We start from the raw sequence: 18,840 nt of genomic DNA on the forward strand, positions 1-18,840 counted from the left end.
GGAAAGGCGCCAATATTACTGTAATCTGGGCTTCACTCGATTGTAGGTTATGTACTGTGTCTCTCTTTCGAGGGTATGATGGGGAGTTTCACTCTTAGCTCAGTTATTGCTTTGCAGTATTTATGTGGTTTGATTGATCCATTGATAGGACTGTTCAATTTGATTTTTTTGACTTTTAAGACGTAAGAAACTTCGAACAACCCTATAACGGCTATATGATGACGTTTGGATTTCGTTTCGAGCACTCCAGCAGAACAAAAGAAGCAGCATGTACTCTGTTTTTTCTTTTATAATTAAAGCATGTTTGTACAAGAGTCTTTTGGAATTATCTACTTCGTTCTTTTCCTTCAGTCCTGTGTGTGATGTGTGCCCCCTTGAAATGCAAGCTGCTCAAAGACCAACGAAATTATTTATTCACCATCAAAAACTACTTTGCAACTCATTTTATTCCATTATCACATAAAGGCATCAACACAATCCATCCAAGTTTGTCATTCTCAGAGCAAACCCAGCCACACACATTTTGACTGACCAAATAACCTGAACCCAGTCTAAAACCACCAGAAGACCACATAGAACAAAACACACGCAGCTCACAGACATATGAAACAATCAACAACACTTTCAAATCAATTGATCATTCACCCAAAATAAAACAAAAAGACAATTCGAGTTTCTGCACGACTCTTTGCTGCTTCTGCTCTTCAACAACAGGTCGATCAGATTTAAACAATTGCTTCCTTGATGAGTATTACTATTACATCTTTTTCACATTGGATAAATGGAATGAATCAATCATAGTTGCTTCCAGAAACAGCCAAGGGTTGACTAAGAATATACCAAGCAGCAGATTTTACACGTGATAATATATATATATATATATTATGCTGTGTGTGTGTCTATATATATATGCAAGATTTAAAGAATGTACCGGGTTCAACACCCAGCTGCTTTCAAGAACTTATCGTAAGGGCTGGAAGGCGGTAACCGAAAAGAATTTTGTGGAACTTCCTGTGAGAAGAATCCAAGCTGGTCTTGAGGTTGAACATCAGCCACAATCATTGCCTTCTGATCATCTTCACCAGCTTCTTCTGTCTGCAACACACGACAAAACAAAAACAAAATCAACACCAAACTGATATTTGACGTTGATGGGATGACACATTGACACTTAATACTGTCAATATAAACAGAGAACAAAGTCTCACCTCCTTCAGAAGAAATTGTTCCTCCTTTTCTTCGTCTTCTGAGAAAGTTATAGCTTTGGTTGCTTCCGGTTTGAAACTTCGAAGCACAGACATCTTTTGCTGCTTACCCGTCACAAGAGCTTCGCACTGATTCATCATTTGGTCATAAGGTACAGGAATGGAGGAAACAGGGAGACTTGCAACTTGCCGAGCAGTTTCTGATACCTAAACATCATGAATGAAAAAAAATTACATTAAAAAGGAGGCCATGGCAAAGACCAATAATAACTATTACTAAATATTGAGTGCAACTATTACCGATTCTAACAACTCGTTGACACTCAGAACATCTACTGGGTTAGTGTTTGCGGACAATGATGTTCTGTGGCCAGACTGACTCCCACTAGCCCCCGGGGAAATTCCTTCAAATGCCGCTATTTCTGAAAGCTCAACCTGAAAGATCCATCAAAATGCAATGAGAATGATTCCTAAAGCAAGTTTCTCCTAAAAGCATTTTACCTCTTCAAAAGCTGGAAGTTCTATTTGATTAAGAGGAGAACTAGGTCCTGGTGTATCCGTGAACAATTGTCCACCAAGCGGATGTGCATCATCTCGGCAAAACTCTGACTGAATTTCCTTTCTCAAAATTGACTGCTCCTCCTAAGAGCATTAAACAGAAAAAAAGAAAATCAGAACAAACGACTGAAGTTATAGCATGAAATGATCCAGCGGTTTATCCTACTTTATTTTGTTTGACTATGCCTACATATACCCACCACATACTGTAACAGGCTAATATTTTGACTGATAAGACCAGGAGCTAAACTCATAGTTATTCTGATGTGTTGAATATAAGGTCAAAAACTCTCTCTGTTCTAAATAACAGGACTATCTTGAATTACACCATTTAATAATTTTAAACTAGATACCTCTGATAATGTCTGAAATTTCGATGTAAAATGAGTAATCACGATTTCCTTCAGACGTCTATCATCTGCGACAATCACTGAAGAATTGAGAGCAGCACTATCATCTTTGTCAGATCCATATGCTTCTTCTTGTGGAAATCCAGAACATACCGCACGCAGTCTGATATCTTCTTCCATCACAAGATAAGGATCAACCTATTTAGGACATGACGAATTGCACATACAAATTAAAAACAAGAGATTTAGATAACTGGAAACAAACGGATGCTATTATACACAAAGCTCACCATTTGGGTAGTTAAAGATTCTTTGACAATTGGAACTATCTCCAGAATATTGGAAATCTTGGCACCAAAAATGAGCATATATGATGCAAATGTGAATAGAGATCTTCTACGAGAAAGCTGCATACCACCTTCAGAGTTATACCAGAAATCTATGTCAGAAATAATCTCAACAGAATGGGCAGTTCAGGACAGTTGAACTTAAGGTACTTCAGATGTCGCCTCATTGGCGTTTCAAAACTTAAGGTACTTTTACTGAACATGAAAGTAGTGTTTCAACAAAATATATTAATTTTCGGAGAATCTTGTCACAATATGTAGCTAAACTATAATGGAGTATAAAACGAACTAAAAAGCTAAACTATTATTCCCTTTGGTTAAAGTCCTTGCATCCCCGACTAGATGTGTGTTTATCACCCTATTGTCCTATCTTTATAGGTTCACAATATGAAGGCGAGAGACTATGTTTAATAATATTCACCACTATCAAAATCACATCGCAAATCAACAAAAATGGCATGGCATACTATAATGGAACTATGTAATATCCTAGCGAACAAAGTAGGTAATATTCTTAATGGACGGGAAAAGCATTAACCACAGTCTTTAACTCACCATCTTGATTCAATGAGAGATTTCGAAGAGAGAATGCCAGCTGAAAACACCGCACCAGAGCCATATGATTTGATCTCTGCTTTGCAACCACAGAATCATAGAAAAATTCACAAAATCAGAAGACCCTCCCATTAAATCTAGGTTCAAAAACAGAGTGTTAAATCTGAAAAACTCAAGATGTCCAGAGGTATGGTGGTATATCTAGAACTTTGAAATACATTACATTATCATAAGTATGAAAGAATACCAGCATTCCATCACCCTTTGGTATGATGGTATACCTAGAGCTTTAAATACATTACATTAAAGCTAGAGTACGCTGTAAACACGATTTATTGTCTTTTTTCGCTGAACATAAGATGCATCGACTAACCTTTGCCAATGAAAACAGTAAGGTGATTTGATACGTGCTGGCCATGGCTTCAAAATTTTCAGGGGCATTCTCGGTAGCAGTTGCTTGGATCCATATGGATGAAAGAAGCATGTTCACTTGGTGACTACTCAGTCGCAGCGAACATAATGACTGTAACAGCATAAAATCTCACTATAGTTAGCTTAGTAAATACTTTCAAATCGATAAGAAAGTGATAATTATTATAATTGGAGGGTGGGAGGGAGCCGCAAAGAAACGTAGGTTTAGAAAATTAATACCTTTATACCATCATCTACATCCATTAAGTTATCCAAAGACTGACAACTAAACTGTTGACTGGTGTGGTTTACATCTTTACGCAGTTCACCATTTAAGGAGTTCTCAACTTTTTCTTTCTCTTCCTCCTGTAAACTAATATTCTGGTTCCTTACAGTACAGGTTCCATCAACTGACAATATGCCAGGAACAATTTCTGAGGTTTCCTTTTGTGGATCTGACCAAGGCAAACGAAGATTTCGAAGAAGCACAACGGAGAAAATATTGTGTGCCTCGAATCTAGTCTTACAATCTGCATGGGACATCGCAAGGAGCAGTTGGTGAAACAAGGCATCCGGAAATACCTGGGACACGCCAAGTAAATCTGTTAGATCAGAATAACTACCGGTAGTCAAATACAAAACAAAAGTTGCAGTAAAATATTCAATTACTTTCTTGTGGTAAGAAACATTTGGGACCACGGATACTATATTTGCAGCTCTGAGAACGGCTGATGCTGTGGTTCTAGAAAGCACGACATTAGTGGATATCGTCTCAAGAACCACTGCCAACATATCAAGAATGGGCCCGGCATCCCCAACCTTAAAAGCAAAACAAAAAATTAGCAAATATATGGGGTTTGTATAAACATGCAGACGGGAGGGGAAACAACAATATTACACCAAATTGCACTGGCTACCACAAGGAGTTTCAGGACTCAAGGTAGACCAAAACCACATACTGAAAGAAGACATAATCTATTACATAAGATAATAGAACCTGCATGGTTTCGAAAGTCTAATGTGATATACAAGATGGGGTATTGAATTAGTCTTAGGCTCTTAGCACACTACATATCAAATTGGTTTTGACACCATAACAAGAAGTCCATTACTTTCAAATGCAATGACACCATAATGGATACTGACAGCTGAACATGGAACTAATAATCACTGGCTATCTACTAACACCTTGACTAGGTAAGAACAAATTTAATTAGGACGGTTATGATTCCTAATATACAAGGCTACTGCTGTTTATCTAGTGTATTTTCCTCCACAGTCTAATATTTTCATACAAGCAAATCATATAATTTGAAGAACGAGTAAACTTGAAGCCTTGTTCGACTGTTGACAAATTTGTAAAGTTTAATATCTGGTGTATTAAGCCATATAATACACATGACGATACAAGCAATATTTGTGGGTAAGATCAGATCAAAACTCAAAGGAACAGAAACTAATCCAACTGACCTTATTTGAGAGCTCTGCCATGCAATTTTCTAACGCATGCTGGAGGTCTGAGTTCTGCTTTGTTTCATCAGCAGACACATCTGATTCAGCTTCATTTTGCAGGCATTTCCGCAACTGCTTAATCACGTCCGCTATTACAGCAGTCATCGCGCCTGAAGCCTGCTGCTTAGCATGTAGCACAAGGCATGTAGCTACATTAACCATGTTAATCTGAAGACCTTGTTGCTTCATTACATTTTTATGATCCAAGTGTTTGATCAAAGAAGATACCAACACATGACAATTCTCTCCTGCATAAATACTTCTTTAGTCCGTTACCACATAGACAAGTTAGAAGTATACTGTAATGTCAGGAAAGATAGCAAATTAAATATATCATCTGACCTGATTCTTCCAGACGAGACTGCAGAAACAATAAAACAGAAGATGCAACTCCCTTCGGTGGGTTCCAGTAATCTCCACTGTCAAAAGCAGTCAAAAGCGGTTCCAGAACCCGACGAACAGTTGTAGTTTCCTTTGCTAATTTGGCTATATTGCAGAGGCAAACCATAGACCAGTATGAGGGGCTCTTCGAAATATCCCTGGATGGATTTAATGAATAAATTAAATAACATATAGTATAGATGATGCATTTCCAGTGGTTGTAAAAACTAGTGAATAAATCTTCACGGAGAAGCTTTACATGTTTTCCAACTTATAGTCAGTCACCGGATTAGGTTTGAAGGAAACCGTTTTACTCAGGTTGGGAATCTTCGTTTCTGAAATTTGACCAACTTCTTTGATGTCTTCTTGGCCCTTCTCCAAATCCATATAATTCTCCAGAATCACAGAAATAATCTAATTCAAGATGAAAAAAGGATCACAATCTAACTACAACGCAACAGCACTAGTATATCTATAGAACATGACCAGCAGAAGTTGAAGTGTCCGATGACTCACCTTATCCAAGTCTATTGATAGTTGGGAATGCTCACCAATGAAAGATACCTAGCAATTACTATTAATTAGTAGCGAAAGCTCCAAGTAGAAACAGGTGTGGACTTTGCACCACATAAGATGCAGCTCTAGGATGAAGGTCAAAGGTAAAATAGGATTTCAGTTAATGTGAAACTAACTAGTACAACTAAACAGGTCGACAATGAATTCTAGACTAGCTGAACAAGGACTAGCACCATGCTTAAAATGCTTTCTTGAACAAAAAAAAAACTCATCAACAAGGGTGTCCGTTAACAGTTTTCAGATCAAAATTACAAGCTCAAGTAAATATAAAATACCCCGTCACATGTTGCACATATTCATAAATCTTAGGATATGTTTTGTGTAAGGAATGTATATCTAAAGGGCATGTTTTCTGTCAGTCAAAGAAAAGAAAAGTAAAGAAAAAGAATAGCATTACCATGAATGCCAAAGCCTGCATTCCTGCTGAACGTAATTGGAGTGATCTTTCATCATCCCCCATTTCTTGAGCAAGTTGACAAAGTTTAGGGATTAGACCTTCTAAGTTGAACATGTGGGAATTCTCAGTCTGTGTTTAAACAAATGTGTTACCATATGTACTGCTAGCTGGAAAAGTAGTTTGCGAAGAGACATGTAACCATGCCTCAAAAAATGCTAAATGTACCTGTAAACTTATAAAGTCAACAAGGGTATTGCAGCCCAAGATCTGAACTTCTTCCTGTCGTGTTTGCTCCAAAAGAGTTCGGACAATGCTTAGCAAACTACAAGAAAATAGAGGCCTACAAGAAAAGTTGATTGTTTCAGCGAAAACTCAAGCATTATTATTTTTGAAGATGTAATTTAACAAAAGCGAAAGATAATATACTAATTCTAAGTAACCAGATAATGCTGAGCCACGTATATCCTGAAGAAACTATTGACTTACATCTGCTCTTTACATGAAGAAAGCAGTTTCTTATAAATGCATAAGACAACTTTAACTGATCCAATATTTCCATTCCGCAATTCTTTGTAACATTTTTGCTCAAGGTACTCTGTAATCTGTCAAAGGAGAAGAAAGCGACACATGAGAATAAAATGGAGAAAAGTATGATAAGAAGAGATTCAAAAGGGAAAAATGCAAAAACCTTTGGGATTCGTAAAGGATTCCTTGACGCATACTCACAAAGCTTGCCAATTTTTCTATCATTTGGCTCAGCTTCCTGCCAAATCACAAGATGGGAAAATAATGTTGAAGCTCGTATCATTGGGAACCCATTCAACAAGTGTAAGAGTAGCCGTATGGCATGTCAATAAAAGAAACTAGAATCTCTGAAACAAGATATGAAAGAGATGAAGAGACCTGATTACGAGGGAAGATTTCAGCGAGCATTTTCTTGTAGCGTTTAACGGGATGCCTAGACCTTGCCCTCAAAGAAGGACAGAAGAAACAGAGGTTACCACAGGCGGGTAAAACCCGTCTGGACATAACCCCCATTTTCTTCTCCGCCTCAAATCCCCCTCCCCTGCAACATTCCCATATCATATTATTATATATCTTCAAACTAAACTTCGAAAGCAACAATTCTTCATTCATTGAAGACAACAACAACAACAACAACAAAGAAAAAGAATTGTACCCAGCAGCAGCAGGATTTGATGGCAAACCCTAAACTCAGTATCTAGCTACCGAGATCGCAATCCGCAGCACCCTGAAAAGCCAGCCAAAAGAAGAAGAAAAAAACAAAAGGTGAGAAATTTGGATGATGCGATCCAAGAGAGGAGAAAAAAGGAATCAAATTTAAGAGAAATTACGAAATCCAATCTCGAATTAATCAGAAGAAACAAGAAAAAAAGAGATAGAGATGAAGGGGGGAAAAAAAAATTACCAGGGAGATGGGAAAAGCCAGAGAGGCAGCTGAGAGGGGAGAAGAAGGCAAACCGCTCAGAGGAGGTGGCATCGCTCTTCTCTCTCTCTCTCTCGTCTTTTTATCATTAATTTATTTCAATCTCATATACTAAAATTTATTAAAATTCAATCCTTTCAAAAGTTCTCTCTCTCTCTCTTTCCGCCATTAATGTCGGAAAGTGTCAGTCCAGAAACCCTCTTAAACTACCAATCTACCCCTTCTGAATCCTGTCTGGATCCACCACTTCTTAATGTGATCAGTCTAGGATTCTTGTCATCTTGACCACTGTTCCTTTTCTTAATGAGTAGCTCGAATTGCAAATATCATTATTATCTTCTTCTTCTTTTTTTGCAATCATTATCTTTGATTGAACTTTTAAGACTTGGAAGTCACATGTATATTTTGGTTTGTTTTGGCTCATGTGAGAATATTACATGATCAAACCGAAAACTACAATTCTGTTATACACAATTTTTGGTTTCGTTAGAATGTCTCTCTGCTCCAACTCCAACATAGAAACGGTGTAGAAGATCTAATCAGACTATCTTAATCTTATAGTATCTCGCAATCAAATATGTCAACTGGTTCTCTAACTAATTAGCTATGTGCAAATCATACACTTATTCACATGAATTCTTCGATTCTAGAAATTTAGTCCGGCCTATGAACTACGAATGTAGACAACCAAACACAACAGAGAGTAGAATATGTCTCCAAAGCTTAAACTATTGTTTCGCTAGAGGATTAGGTGTAGGAGAAGATCAAGGTTATATACTACAAACATTGTCTATAGTCCTCTGGAAAGTAGAAACAGTTCATCACAGAGACAGGTTCCAAATTCCCTGCAACTAATCTACGCTTAAGCACAAAGTATTCCACGCTTATACTTGCTTCACATATAAATCAAAGTTGAAAAAGCTAACAAGCGTCGTAGAAACTGTGGAGTAGACGACACATATATGAGCAGCGTGGAACATTCTTCATTAAGAGTTAGAAAGGCTAAAAACGTAGCATCTAAAGCAAAGTCAGCTCAACCAGAATAGACTCTTCACAAACTAGTGGCCATAACAAAATCCTAAGAAAAATACCAGTCCCTTGCTTTTTTTCAGCAACTCCCCAAACAATTTGACACTTACTAGTACTTGGTTACACTCTTATCAGACTCTTTAACCTTCTTATGGTACCTATACAATGGCAAAACACCCATCATCTCTAGGAAAGTTGTGCCTCCCTAACGAAAATACTTCATGTTGAAACGTTCAGCCAGTTTCTGAGCAACGCCATCGTGGAGGAGTTTATCACACAACTCATACTTCTTATGATGTGTTAGCGTCGTCTCAGCTTGCTGTTTAGACAGCTTCTCCGCCTCCTCGAGCTGTTTCTGAAAAAACAGAAAAAACAAGAAAACACATTCACAAAAGCACCATAGTCCTCAACAACAAGAGAATAAAATACTCATCAAACAGCATCAGATCCCATGCCACTGAAAGAAAGAAGAAAAAAAAAGCACCTTGAGCAAAAAAGAAGCTTCAGCGGTATGTTTACGAACAAGCCGCTTCATTTTAACAGCCTTGTCGAAATCAGGATCATTAGGCTTCATCCAGCGAAAACGGATCTTTCTACCAGGCTTCTTTGGTCGATCACAAAACATGTCAGGATGAGCAGGAGTAGCTCTCACAAGCCTAGGCATTCCAACAACCATGAAAGGCAACTGAGTGACAGTGGCGATAACATTCTCTGCCATCTCTTTAGTCTCCATCTCAACGAGGACACCAATTGGAAGCTCCTTTGGACCCAACAAGTTTGGAACGAAGCTGACACTCTTGACCGTTCCGAACTGGTTCACAGCAGATTCAACAACGGGGACTGTGGCTAGAGGCGTGAGCTCGTCTATATACACAGTACGCTCAACTCTCTCTCGAAACTTGTCATACTCTACTTCTTCCGGAGTAGCCATCACTAAACCAAATTTTTTAGAAAAACGAATTAGAAACTCAGAGAAGCACCAAATTGATTCAACATCCGTCAACATAATCAAGTTGATTCGTAAAATTCAAAGCACCAGAACTCCTAAAGAAACATTCAAGGCGAAAAAATAAATCTAGGGTTTATAATACAGAGATGAAAATCAAACCAGATGAATAGCGAAATCAACCGAAGCATTGAAGAATCGAAGTATAGAGATCAAAGTATTAACTCTCAGGAAAATATCGAAACTGGGTGTAAAGCCGCGAAATGCGAAATGCGAAATGCGATGATCGTCTGGGCCTGGGAGAATCAAATAAGGAAAATGACTCAGTACCAAACCTAGGGATTACAAGCAAAAAAAAATCTAGGGTTACAAATAACTACCTCGATTACAAGCAAAGAGCAGCCGACGAGACCAGAGGATCCGCAATGGTTGGTTTCGGAGAGTGGTTTAGTATATAAGATGATTGAAAGCAGTCTCCTTCGGCCTTCGGGAATTGTCCCGAGAAAGGTGTAGATAGATCCCAGATATTATTTATATATTTATAATTGACGTTAAAATCGCAAAGGCCCGTATAGCTCAGTGGTAGAGCGTCAGTCTTGTAAACTGAAGGTCCGTAGTTCGATCCTGCGTGTGGGCACTTTTTACAAATTTTCCAAACTTTATAATATTATTCAAAAACCATAGATCTTTTTTTTTTTTTTTTTTTTTTTTGGGAAAATCATAGATCTTATTCTGAAAAATGAAAATCGAATGCGACTCGCTGTAAATCAATTTTTTAAAAGCCGAAATCTTTTTCGGATACTTTCGTTGGTCATAGCCGCAATGTTGGGGTGGAGTGTCCATAGTGGCTCACCACTTCGTCAGGTTTTGGTTTTTTTTTTTTGTGGCTGTCTTTTTCTGATACAATATTAAATCAAATTATATATATATATTAGTACTAAATATAAATTTGTTTTTTTAGCTAATTACTAAATATAAATGTTTAAACTGATGAAGTGAAATTTGTTTTGACCTAAACGTGCAACCAATCTCCTTGTGGTGGAGAGCATACTCCTTACTTCCCAACCATTTACAAAACATGTCTTTAACAAACAAAAAAACAAAAAAAGAATGATTCTTGCAATTGTCTCGTTTAAGAGTAACTGAATTATTCTTCATTACCTCCCAACCAGTTATCATATGTGTTGCTACTACTAAATGATAACTGGTTGTTAACTCACTCATCAGATTCAAGAATATAAATCCACGGTACTTGTTATTTTTTGGATAACTTACCTACCCTAAATCTGTAGTCAATTGATGAATTGAATCATCTCTTATATATTAATAGAGAAGCATTCTCATAAAAAAGTTGAGGTGTCGCGCTTACAGAGCTTTTGTACTTTTCTTAATAAATGTTTTTATTTTTCATACTTATTTACATAAATATGCAATTGAAATATTATAAGTCAATGTTTTTTTTCTATTAGTTTTTAAAAATGAAAGATTTAATCAACTATTAAATCTGAAAATATATTTAGTTATCATTTTCATAACCTACTTACTAATTAAAAGTAAATTACATTTCAAAAACAAGAAAAAAAATATTCATTTATTTATCACTTTTATCATTTTCTCATTGCATATTTAAACTTAGGATTAGTTTAAATTAAATCAATTAATTTAAAAATATTGTTTTATCTATTTAATGGTATAGTGATATAGATAATAATGTGAAACATAAAATATGTGAATTTTATTTTTAGAAACACAAAAAGACGTCAAAACTTTTACACCACCTTAAAATTCTTTTATAAGTTCAAATATTTCATGGGTGAAACGTATTTTACAGAAAATAAACGCAAATTTGAATAAACGAAAAAAACTTTACTTATAGATTTTGTTTTATACAAACGAATCTTAAATCTCAAATAATACTTTTACTCATAACATTTATGTAAATCAATTTATCTCGCACATAGTGCGGGTTGGTACCTAGTATGTTATTGAAGGTGTATCTAAGCATTTTTTTTTAAGATGTTCATTATTTTTAAACACATAAGAGAGACATGTAGCCGATAACTCGAACGCTGTTAGAAAAGCACATTACATTGCAGAAAAAATAAAACAAAATATGTTACAATTGTTTTGGTTATCTATCTTCAAAAGGTACACAAATCGATTAGATTGCATATTATTTGATAAGTTGACTCGACTTTTCCCGTAGTACTGTTTCTTGCTTTTTGTTTGTTTGGTAAAACGAAATAATTAATTAAATTCCCACCATAAAACAAAAATTAAGAATGTAGTAGTAATACTATAAACAAATTAATTTGATTCCATAAAAGTCATAGAGTTGTATCCTTTTAAACCCCCCCCCCCCCCCCCCCCCCCCCCCCCCCAACATGTCCTCTCCCTTTACCGATTAACAATATCAAAGAAAGACAAATCTTCTATCTCCGTCTTCCTCCCTATATTTGGCTAACTAATGTCTCTTTTGACTCTTTTAACTCCCACCTAGATTTCTTAATTCCTGCCCTTGTCGGGGGGATTCATCGATCTCCAAAGAAGCGAGGAAAGGGTAAAAGATCTTCCGGAGAAACCCTTTTTCGGCTTCACGGAGCCCTCACCGGCCATTCTCTTTTCTTCCTCCACACGTAGCCATACAAAATTTGAAAAAAAAGAGATGGATCCGACAGAGCTAAAACGCGTGTTCCAAATGTTTGACAAGAACGGGGACGGGACGATCACGGGAAAAGAGCTAAGCGAGACACTACGAAGCCTCGGGATATACATTCCTGACAAGGAGTTGACTCAGATGATCGAGAAGATCGACGTGAATGGTGACGGGTGCGTGGATATAGACGAGTTTGGGGAGCTTTACAAAACTATAATGGACGAAGAAGACGAAGAAGAAGAGGACATGAAGGAAGCTTTCAATGTGTTTGATCAGAATGGAGATGGGTTTATAACGGTGGATGAATTGAAAGCGGTATTGTCTTCCTTGGGGCTCAAACAAGGTAAGACCTTGGATGAATGTAAGAAGATGATAAAGCAAGTGGATGTTGATGGTGATGGGAGGGTTAACTACCAAGAGTTTAGACAAATGATGAAAGGCGGTGGTTTTTGTTCTTTGAGTTAATTAATTAATTTTTTTTTTTTTGTGTGTTTTTCTTTTTGTATTCTTGATTTAATTCTATTGTTTTAGGAATGAAAGAAAGAAAAAGAAAAACAAATTTTAGTTGGCGCATTTTTGTTTTGGTTTCCTAAAACATAGTTTCCATATTGTTGTTGCTTCCGGGCATTATATTATGGCTTCGTCTTCGCAAAATATTATCATAAGTAAGAATATGTGTAACAATGTGGATCGATGCGATTGTGTAAATTTGTGCTAGCTTGAGATTTTATAGATGGTTTTGGTTTAACGTACGTAATGAGAATCTGCAACGTGGAAGAGTGCAACGAAATCTAATAAGAGATAGGTTGGTTTAATTCGGTTTTACAAAATTAAATATACCGGTTTTTTAAATCCGGTTCAACTTTTTTTAAAAACCAGATCGGTTACCACGATTCTTCTTCTACCTCGCTCTCTTCTCGAATCTTATTAGAAGAACTTGAAATCTTAAAAAGTCGTTCTTTGACATTTCACTCTCTGAATAGAGAAAAAAAGAGAGAGAGAGAGAGAGAGAGAGAGAGAGAGAGAGAGAGAGAGAGAGGAGATATCCATCGCTTTCAAGCTCTCTGGGTCTCTCTTTGAAATTGAAAAAGGTATTTTTTTCTTCTCTCTTAGCTATTTCCCTGATCCTTTCTATGTATCTGTTTCCGCTCCAACACTTGTCACATTGGCTCGTTATCGCTAATGTCGTCGATTTAATCAAACTCAGTAAGCATTTTGAAGTTCACGAAAGTAGCGATCAGTTTTCAATTTTGTAAATTTCTAATTTCCAATTACAGTTTCTCGATCTAGAGTTCAGGGTTTCTTCTAATTAAGGGTTTTGAAACAGCGATTAGTTGTAACCACTTTCGTTTCTGAAATCTGAGAGTTCTGTGTTGGGATTACAGTGTGATACGTGATTTTTCGTAATCTGGCTTCTACTATGTGTATATATATACATATATCTTAATCATTCAGTTTTAGGTGGAAGGTGTTTATGCAGAACTCGTTTAGATCACCTTTAGCTTACTGCAGATTTTGGTTTCTTGTTTCGCAATGGTTGATTACTAAGTGAACCTTGTTTAGTTTCGTAAACCACCAGCTAGATTGAGTGCTTCTTCTTGTTTAATTTCAAACCTTATTATAATTGGGTTTTTTAGTTTGGTGCTGCTAAAAGTTCTGGAATGAATATGTGATGATGCTAGGGGAAATGGGGAGAGAGAAGAGTCCTGGCTTGAAGATCCTCTGGGTCTGGACTATCGGCACTGCAGCTAGTATGATACTCTTTTCTGTCATTCTAATTACCAGAGTTTCGTGTTCCGGATCCTATATTCTCTATGGATATAGATCATGAGATCAATCGTATGTGTAATAGTGAGCAGTCTTTTGCTTCTTTTCAGTATTGGTGACCAGTGTTGTCCGCACAAGAATGCAGGACATGCAAACCATGATGAACCAGAACCAGGAACAAGCACCAAAACGAAATCAGAATGCAAGTGCAGGTGATTCTTCCGCCTTAACAGATGAAACAATTTTGCCTGAGTCAGATCGAGAGATTGCGAAAGAACTTAAATAAAGAAGAGCTTGCTTCTGTTTTTTTTTTGTTTGTTCTTCTTTTCGTACTCTTCCTTTACAGTGCTCCATGAACAGGATGAGACAAATGGATTTTGTATTTGTAGTTTGCGGATGTGATTAGAAGATTCTAAATGTTTCTAGGAGAATAACTTGAAAAGTGAATCGACCAAGCAGCTTGATGACTGATGAGGAGTGCTTAGCAGTGTTTTTTTGTCTGTGTGAATTGTTTGTTATGAAGGAGAAGCTAGCTAAATTTGGTTGCTCTTAAGTTTAATGTTAATCAAGGCTACAAAATAGTGTGCTCTTTGTCTCTGATCGATGAGCCAATCCATCTTTTTAGAACTTTGCTAACTTTTATTGTTTTGTATCAACTTTTTTTGTGTGAACTTTCATATAGTCCATTAGACTATAGGATGTACCAAAGAGAGTGAAAGTAGAGTTAAGAGTGTTTTGTTCTTATCCACTATCCAACATTTCCATGATCTCAAATCAGATGGAAGAATTTTAATTGCAGAAATGTTAATATATCTGGAATTCAAGATATAGTTAGTATATCTACAATTTCTATAAGCTATATAGTCCACGTTCCCAAGATATCTTCAAGGTTTGACTGGTTTATGATTTGTTTCTTCTTAATAAAAAAGAAAAGAAAGACCACAACATATCTATAACCCTATCTTCACTCCTTATATAAACTAGTAAAAATTAGTCCAACTTCATTCACTATTCAATCTTCAATCTCTCAAAGGCAAAATCGATCTCATTCAAAATGGCATCATCCACCGGAGAGAAAGGCCTCATCGTGAGTTTTGGCGAGATGCTCATTGACTTTGTCCCTACCGTATCCGGCGTCTCCCTCTCCGAATCCCCCGGATTTCTCAAAGCTCCCGGCGGTGCTCCTGCCAACGTTGCCATCGCCGTGTCACGGCTAGGAGGTCGCGCCGCCTTCGTAGGAAAGCTTGGTGACGATGATTTCGGCCACATGCTCGCCGGAATCTTGAGAAAGAACGGTGTCGCGGATGAGGGGGTCAATTTCGACAAAGGAGCAAGAACTGCACTCGCTTTTGTGACTCTGCGTTCCGATGGAGAACGAGAGTTTATGTTTTACCGGAACCCCAGCGCCGATATGCTTCTCCGGCCAGACGAACTGAATCTTGAACTAATCAGATCCGTACGTAAAATCTTGCTCTCTCTGTTTTCAAGATTTTTACTCTTGTAATTTCACGTGTAAATTAATTTAACCGTTTGTGCAGGCGAAAGTGTTTCACTATGGATCAATAAGTTTGATAACGGAGCCATGTAGGTCGGCTCACATGAAAGCAATGGAAGTGGCGAAAGAAGCCGGAGCTCTTCTCTCCTACGACCCCAACCTCAGGGAACCTCTATGGCCATCGCCTGAAGAAGCTCGGACTCAGATCATGAGTATCTGGGACAAGGCTGACATCATTAAGGTCAGTGACGTGGAGCTTGAGTTCTTGACCGAAAACAAAACGATGGATGACAAGACGGCAATGTCTCTATGGCATCCCAATCTGAAGCTCTTGCTTGTTACTCTCGGCGAAAAGGGATGTACTTATTTCGCAAAGGTATAATCTTTTTTTTTTGGTTTCTTGTTGATAAAGAAAGCTTACTTATAGTTATAACAATAAAAAAAAACACACTCTGTAGAAATTCCATGGAACTGTTGAAACTTTCCCTGTGGATGCGGTGGATACTACCGGAGCTGGTGATTCTTTCGTTGGTGCGTTTCTGCACCAGATTGTTGATGATCAATCAGTACTCGAGGATGAAGTGAGATTGAGGAAAGTTTTGAGATTTGCAAACGCTTGCGGAGCCATCACGACGACTAAAAAGGGAGCCATTCCAGCTCTTCCCTCAGATAGTGAAGCTCACAGCTTTCTTAAAGACAAAAAGAAACGTCAAACTTATCTCAAGTTCTCAAAATTATGTTGTACGGCTTCTCCTTGTCAATTGTGATTTTTGTAATGTGTTTAATAATAAGAGACCATAAGAGTTATCCACGTGTCCAATAATTATTGGGTGATACCTTTTAATAAAAAAAAAAAAAAATCAACTCAATGGCTGTGAAGAAGCAAGACTTACGGGCTTTAATTTAGGCCCACTAGTTTGGTGTATATATAGGGGAGTACATCACACTTGGAGTAGAAGAAACCCTACGGATCGAGAACTTTGTGTCTGTGATTTGTTGAAGTTGATAGAATGGTTCAGATGAATGCGGAGCCTGAGTACGCGACAGCTAAAATAGCGGTGTGGTGGGACATGAAGGGCTGTCCGATTCCCCGCGAGGGTTATGATGCTCGTCAGGTCCGTCCGAGCATAGAAGGGGCGTTGAAGGAACTAGGCTATTCGGGTCCTGTCTCCATCACCGGGTATGGCGACCAAAGACAAACCCCTTGTCACATCCTGAAAGGGCTCTCTTCCACCGGAGTCGGTCTTGCACACATCAAACCCGGTTAGTCCAATTGCTATATCGATCTCTGAATTTAGGGGTTCAAAAATTTCAACAAATCTAAGTCCCTTTGCCTTTTGATTGACTGAAACAGAAAGCATATACTCACTCATGTATTCGAATATGCTGGAGTGGCGAGATGATAATCCTCCTCCGGCTTCAATGATGCTCATATCCGACCAGTGGCGAGAAGTTTTCTCTTGGGATCTGGCCCGTCTACAACAGCAGACGAGATACGACTTTTTTCTGGTTTACCCATCAAGGTCTCGCGCATGCTCGGCGCTGGCTACTTGTGGAGAGTGGACCTGGGAAAGCTTACTTGAGCCCAAAAGCGCACTTGTTGAGGACAACTACAGTAGTGAATTATCTTCTGCCAAGTTTTATTGCAAATCGTGCTGTTTCGAGTGCCATACCCTGTAGGGTTTCAGGACTCATCTCTCGAGAAGAAAGCATGCAGTGCAAGTAAGCATCCTCTCTCTCGCTCTCTCTCTCTCTCGTGTACATTGTCCAACTATACTATTTGAGCTGTTTGTTTCCACTCGCAGGAGGTTATGAACCCTATACATCCAGATCTTGACGATGTAAGGAGGATGTGGGGAAAGAACTATGCTGCGACGCCTGAATACGCGACAGCTCAAATAGCGGTGTGGTGGGACATGATAGACTGTCCGATTCCCGAGGGTTATGATGCTCGTCAAGTCCGTCGGAGTATGGAAGTGGCTTTCAAGAAACTAGGCTACTCTGGTCCTGTCTCCATCACTGCCTTCGGCGACCACAAACAAACCCCTGATCACATCCTGCGAGGGCTCTCTTCCACTGGAGTCGCTCTTGCACATACCACTCCCAGTTAGTCCCTTTTGGTTATCCATCTCTGGAATTTTTAGGGGTTTGAAATTTCAACTATCTCTACTGACGCATGCTTTCCTGTTACTGAAACAGAAATCCAATACAAGCGCATCTTTGCAGATTTGATGACGTGGCAAAAACATAATCCTCCTCCGGCTACAATTATGTTCATATCCGATACTATGGCTACAATTGCGTTCTCAGAGATTCTTGCCCGGGTACAACAACGGACGAAATACAACCTTTTTATGGCTTATTCATGTAGGCCTTACGAAATGTCAGCCCTGCTCACTTCTGCAGAGTGGCTTTGGGAAAGCTTACTTGCAGGTGTTTGTTTGTCCTCTCCTCATTACCAGTAACGTTTGAAACTAATTACGCTGTTTCTGAGCTGTAGTTAATTTTTTCTTTTTCTTTTCCACTTGTTTCAGAGACACAAAGACGCGTTCTTCAGAAGTGCAGTGTTCTTCAGAAGTGCAGTGAAAGGGGTGAATCTACCAAAATGTTTTATTGCCAATACTGCTTTTGTGAGTGCGAAAGCCTTGATAATTTCAGGAAGCATCTCTCAAGCGAAAAACATGCAAGCAATGTAAGCATCCTCTCCTCTGTATCATCAATACGTTGTCTAACCATTTGAGCAACAACCTCTTTAACCTTTTCCATTCGTTGTCAAGCAGGAGGGTGTTGATGTTCCTGGGAGTATTAGTTTGAACCACTACTATCATAGGCTACATCTCAAGGCAAGTTTTTCTTAATGATAATTATAGATTTTCAACAAAGAAAAACATCCGATTTCTTATAAAATGTGCATGTTCCGTATACTATACGTATATATCTTGTAGGCCAAAGTACTAGAAAGTTTTCCAAAGACCGTACGTACGAGGAAAGCATACCGGACGGGATTTGGTCATCTTCATAATCATTTACGTCTTACTTATCGTTGAGCTCGACGTAGGCCTTGAATATTTCAAACCTGCAAGAAAGAGTGGTGAAGTTGTTAATTTACTCGAGTGATAAGTCCTGGAAGCTCATTTCGGTTTGTTTGTTTAAAATACTGGTTATATATATTTAAACAAAAAGTAAGTTAATCCTATTTTTCACTGAC

At 38.1% G+C, this 18,840-nt stretch overlaps 5 protein-coding genes, 1 non-coding gene and 1 pseudogene across 13 annotated transcripts; 5 read left to right on the top strand and 2 right to left on the bottom strand.

Annotated features, from left to right (window-relative positions):
- Window positions 1-255: 255 nt before the first annotated feature.
- Window positions 256-8,262, bottom strand: LOC104763859 (protein SEMI-ROLLED LEAF 2). Of its 4 annotated transcripts, XR_015579903.1 has the most exons (23): window positions 7,722-8,111; window positions 7,473-7,544; window positions 7,196-7,358; window positions 6,981-7,055; window positions 6,779-6,894; window positions 6,518-6,632; window positions 6,293-6,421; window positions 5,836-5,883; window positions 5,579-5,733; window positions 5,281-5,477; window positions 4,897-5,186; window positions 4,096-4,245; window positions 3,667-4,008; window positions 3,389-3,538; window positions 3,016-3,091; window positions 2,404-2,531; window positions 2,267-2,311; window positions 2,117-2,181; window positions 1,707-1,847; window positions 1,506-1,640; window positions 1,209-1,412; window positions 932-1,095; window positions 256-386 (listed from the first exon to the last, which is right to left on the bottom strand). XR_015579903.1 is itself a non-coding variant. In XM_087484130.1 (22 exons), exons 3-21 carry the CDS (start codon window positions 7,328-7,330, stop codon window positions 937-939), a joined length of 2,940 nt encoding a protein of 979 aa, XP_087340256.1. In that variant the 5' UTR covers window positions 7,331-7,358; window positions 7,473-7,544; window positions 7,722-8,262; the 3' UTR covers window positions 256-386; window positions 932-936. The 4 variants fall into 4 exon arrangements, 2 of the variants coding, with proteins under 2 accessions (XP_087340256.1, XP_087340255.1); XM_087484130.1 differs by having other exon boundaries at window positions 2,117-2,311; window positions 7,722-8,262; XR_015579902.1 differs by lacking the exon at window positions 256-386 and having other exon boundaries at window positions 605-1,095.
- A 440-nt stretch (window positions 8,263-8,702) lies between these two features.
- Window positions 8,703-10,283, bottom strand: LOC104739145 (ASI1-immunoprecipitated protein 1). 2 transcript variants are annotated; one of them, XM_010459407.2, is made up of 4 exons: window positions 10,095-10,283; window positions 9,877-10,010; window positions 9,253-9,701; window positions 8,703-9,123 (listed from the first exon to the last, which is right to left on the bottom strand). In XM_010459407.2, exons 3-4 carry the CDS (start codon window positions 9,697-9,699, stop codon window positions 8,974-8,976), a joined length of 597 nt encoding a protein of 198 aa, XP_010457709.1. In that variant the 5' UTR covers window positions 9,700-9,701; window positions 9,877-10,010; window positions 10,095-10,283; the 3' UTR covers window positions 8,703-8,973. The 2 variants fall into 2 exon arrangements, with proteins under 2 accessions (XP_010457709.1, XP_010457708.1); XM_010459406.2 differs by having other exon boundaries at window positions 9,940-10,010; window positions 10,095-10,223.
- On the top strand, window positions 10,280-10,351 carry TRNAT-UGU (transfer RNA threonine (anticodon UGU)). The gene has a single exon. It is a non-coding gene; the product is annotated as a tRNA-Thr (tRNA).
- A 1,746-nt stretch (window positions 10,352-12,097) lies between these two features.
- LOC104739147 (calmodulin-like protein 7) lies at window positions 12,098-12,943 on the top strand. Its single transcript, XM_010459408.3, has one exon. It carries the CDS (start codon window positions 12,380-12,382, stop codon window positions 12,833-12,835), a length of 456 nt encoding a protein of 151 aa, XP_010457710.1. The 5' UTR covers window positions 12,098-12,379; the 3' UTR covers window positions 12,836-12,943.
- Window positions 12,944-13,299: 356 nt separating this feature from the next.
- Window positions 13,300-14,716, top strand: LOC104739148 (uncharacterized). Of its 3 annotated transcripts, none has more exons than XM_019236001.2 (3): window positions 13,300-13,461; window positions 14,053-14,121; window positions 14,248-14,716. In XM_019236001.2, the coding sequence occupies exons 2-3, from the start codon at window positions 14,058-14,060 to the stop codon at window positions 14,421-14,423; spliced, it is 240 nt and encodes a 79-aa protein (XP_019091546.1). In that variant the 5' UTR covers window positions 13,300-13,461; window positions 14,053-14,057; the 3' UTR covers window positions 14,424-14,716. The 3 variants fall into 3 exon arrangements, with proteins under 3 accessions (XP_019091546.1, XP_087340257.1, XP_010457712.1); XM_087484131.1 differs by having other exon boundaries at window positions 13,370-13,461; window positions 14,008-14,121; XM_010459410.3 differs by lacking the exon at window positions 13,300-13,461 and adding an exon at window positions 13,463-13,576.
- A 366-nt stretch (window positions 14,717-15,082) lies between these two features.
- LOC104743164 (putative fructokinase-3) lies at window positions 15,083-16,439 on the top strand. Its single transcript, XM_010464275.3, has 3 exons — window positions 15,083-15,593; window positions 15,676-16,008; window positions 16,091-16,439. Exons 1-3 carry the CDS (start codon window positions 15,192-15,194, stop codon window positions 16,397-16,399), a joined length of 1,044 nt encoding a protein of 347 aa, XP_010462577.1. The 5' UTR covers window positions 15,083-15,191; the 3' UTR covers window positions 16,400-16,439.
- An 84-nt stretch (window positions 16,440-16,523) lies between these two features.
- On the top strand, window positions 16,524-18,828 carry LOC147927770 (uncharacterized; annotated as a pseudogene). Its single transcript, XR_015579904.1, has 7 exons — window positions 16,524-16,895; window positions 16,987-17,354; window positions 17,438-17,738; window positions 17,832-18,065; window positions 18,167-18,324; window positions 18,413-18,475; window positions 18,578-18,828. The product of XR_015579904.1 is annotated as an uncharacterized LOC147927770 (transcript).
- The last annotated feature ends 12 nt before the right edge of the window (window positions 18,829-18,840 follow it).

This window comes from Camelina sativa, chromosome 14 (assembly GCF_030686135.1).
Source record: "Camelina sativa cultivar CO46 ecotype springtype chromosome 14, ASM3068613v1".
NCBI lineage: Eukaryota > Viridiplantae > Streptophyta > Magnoliopsida > Brassicales > Brassicaceae > Camelina > Camelina sativa.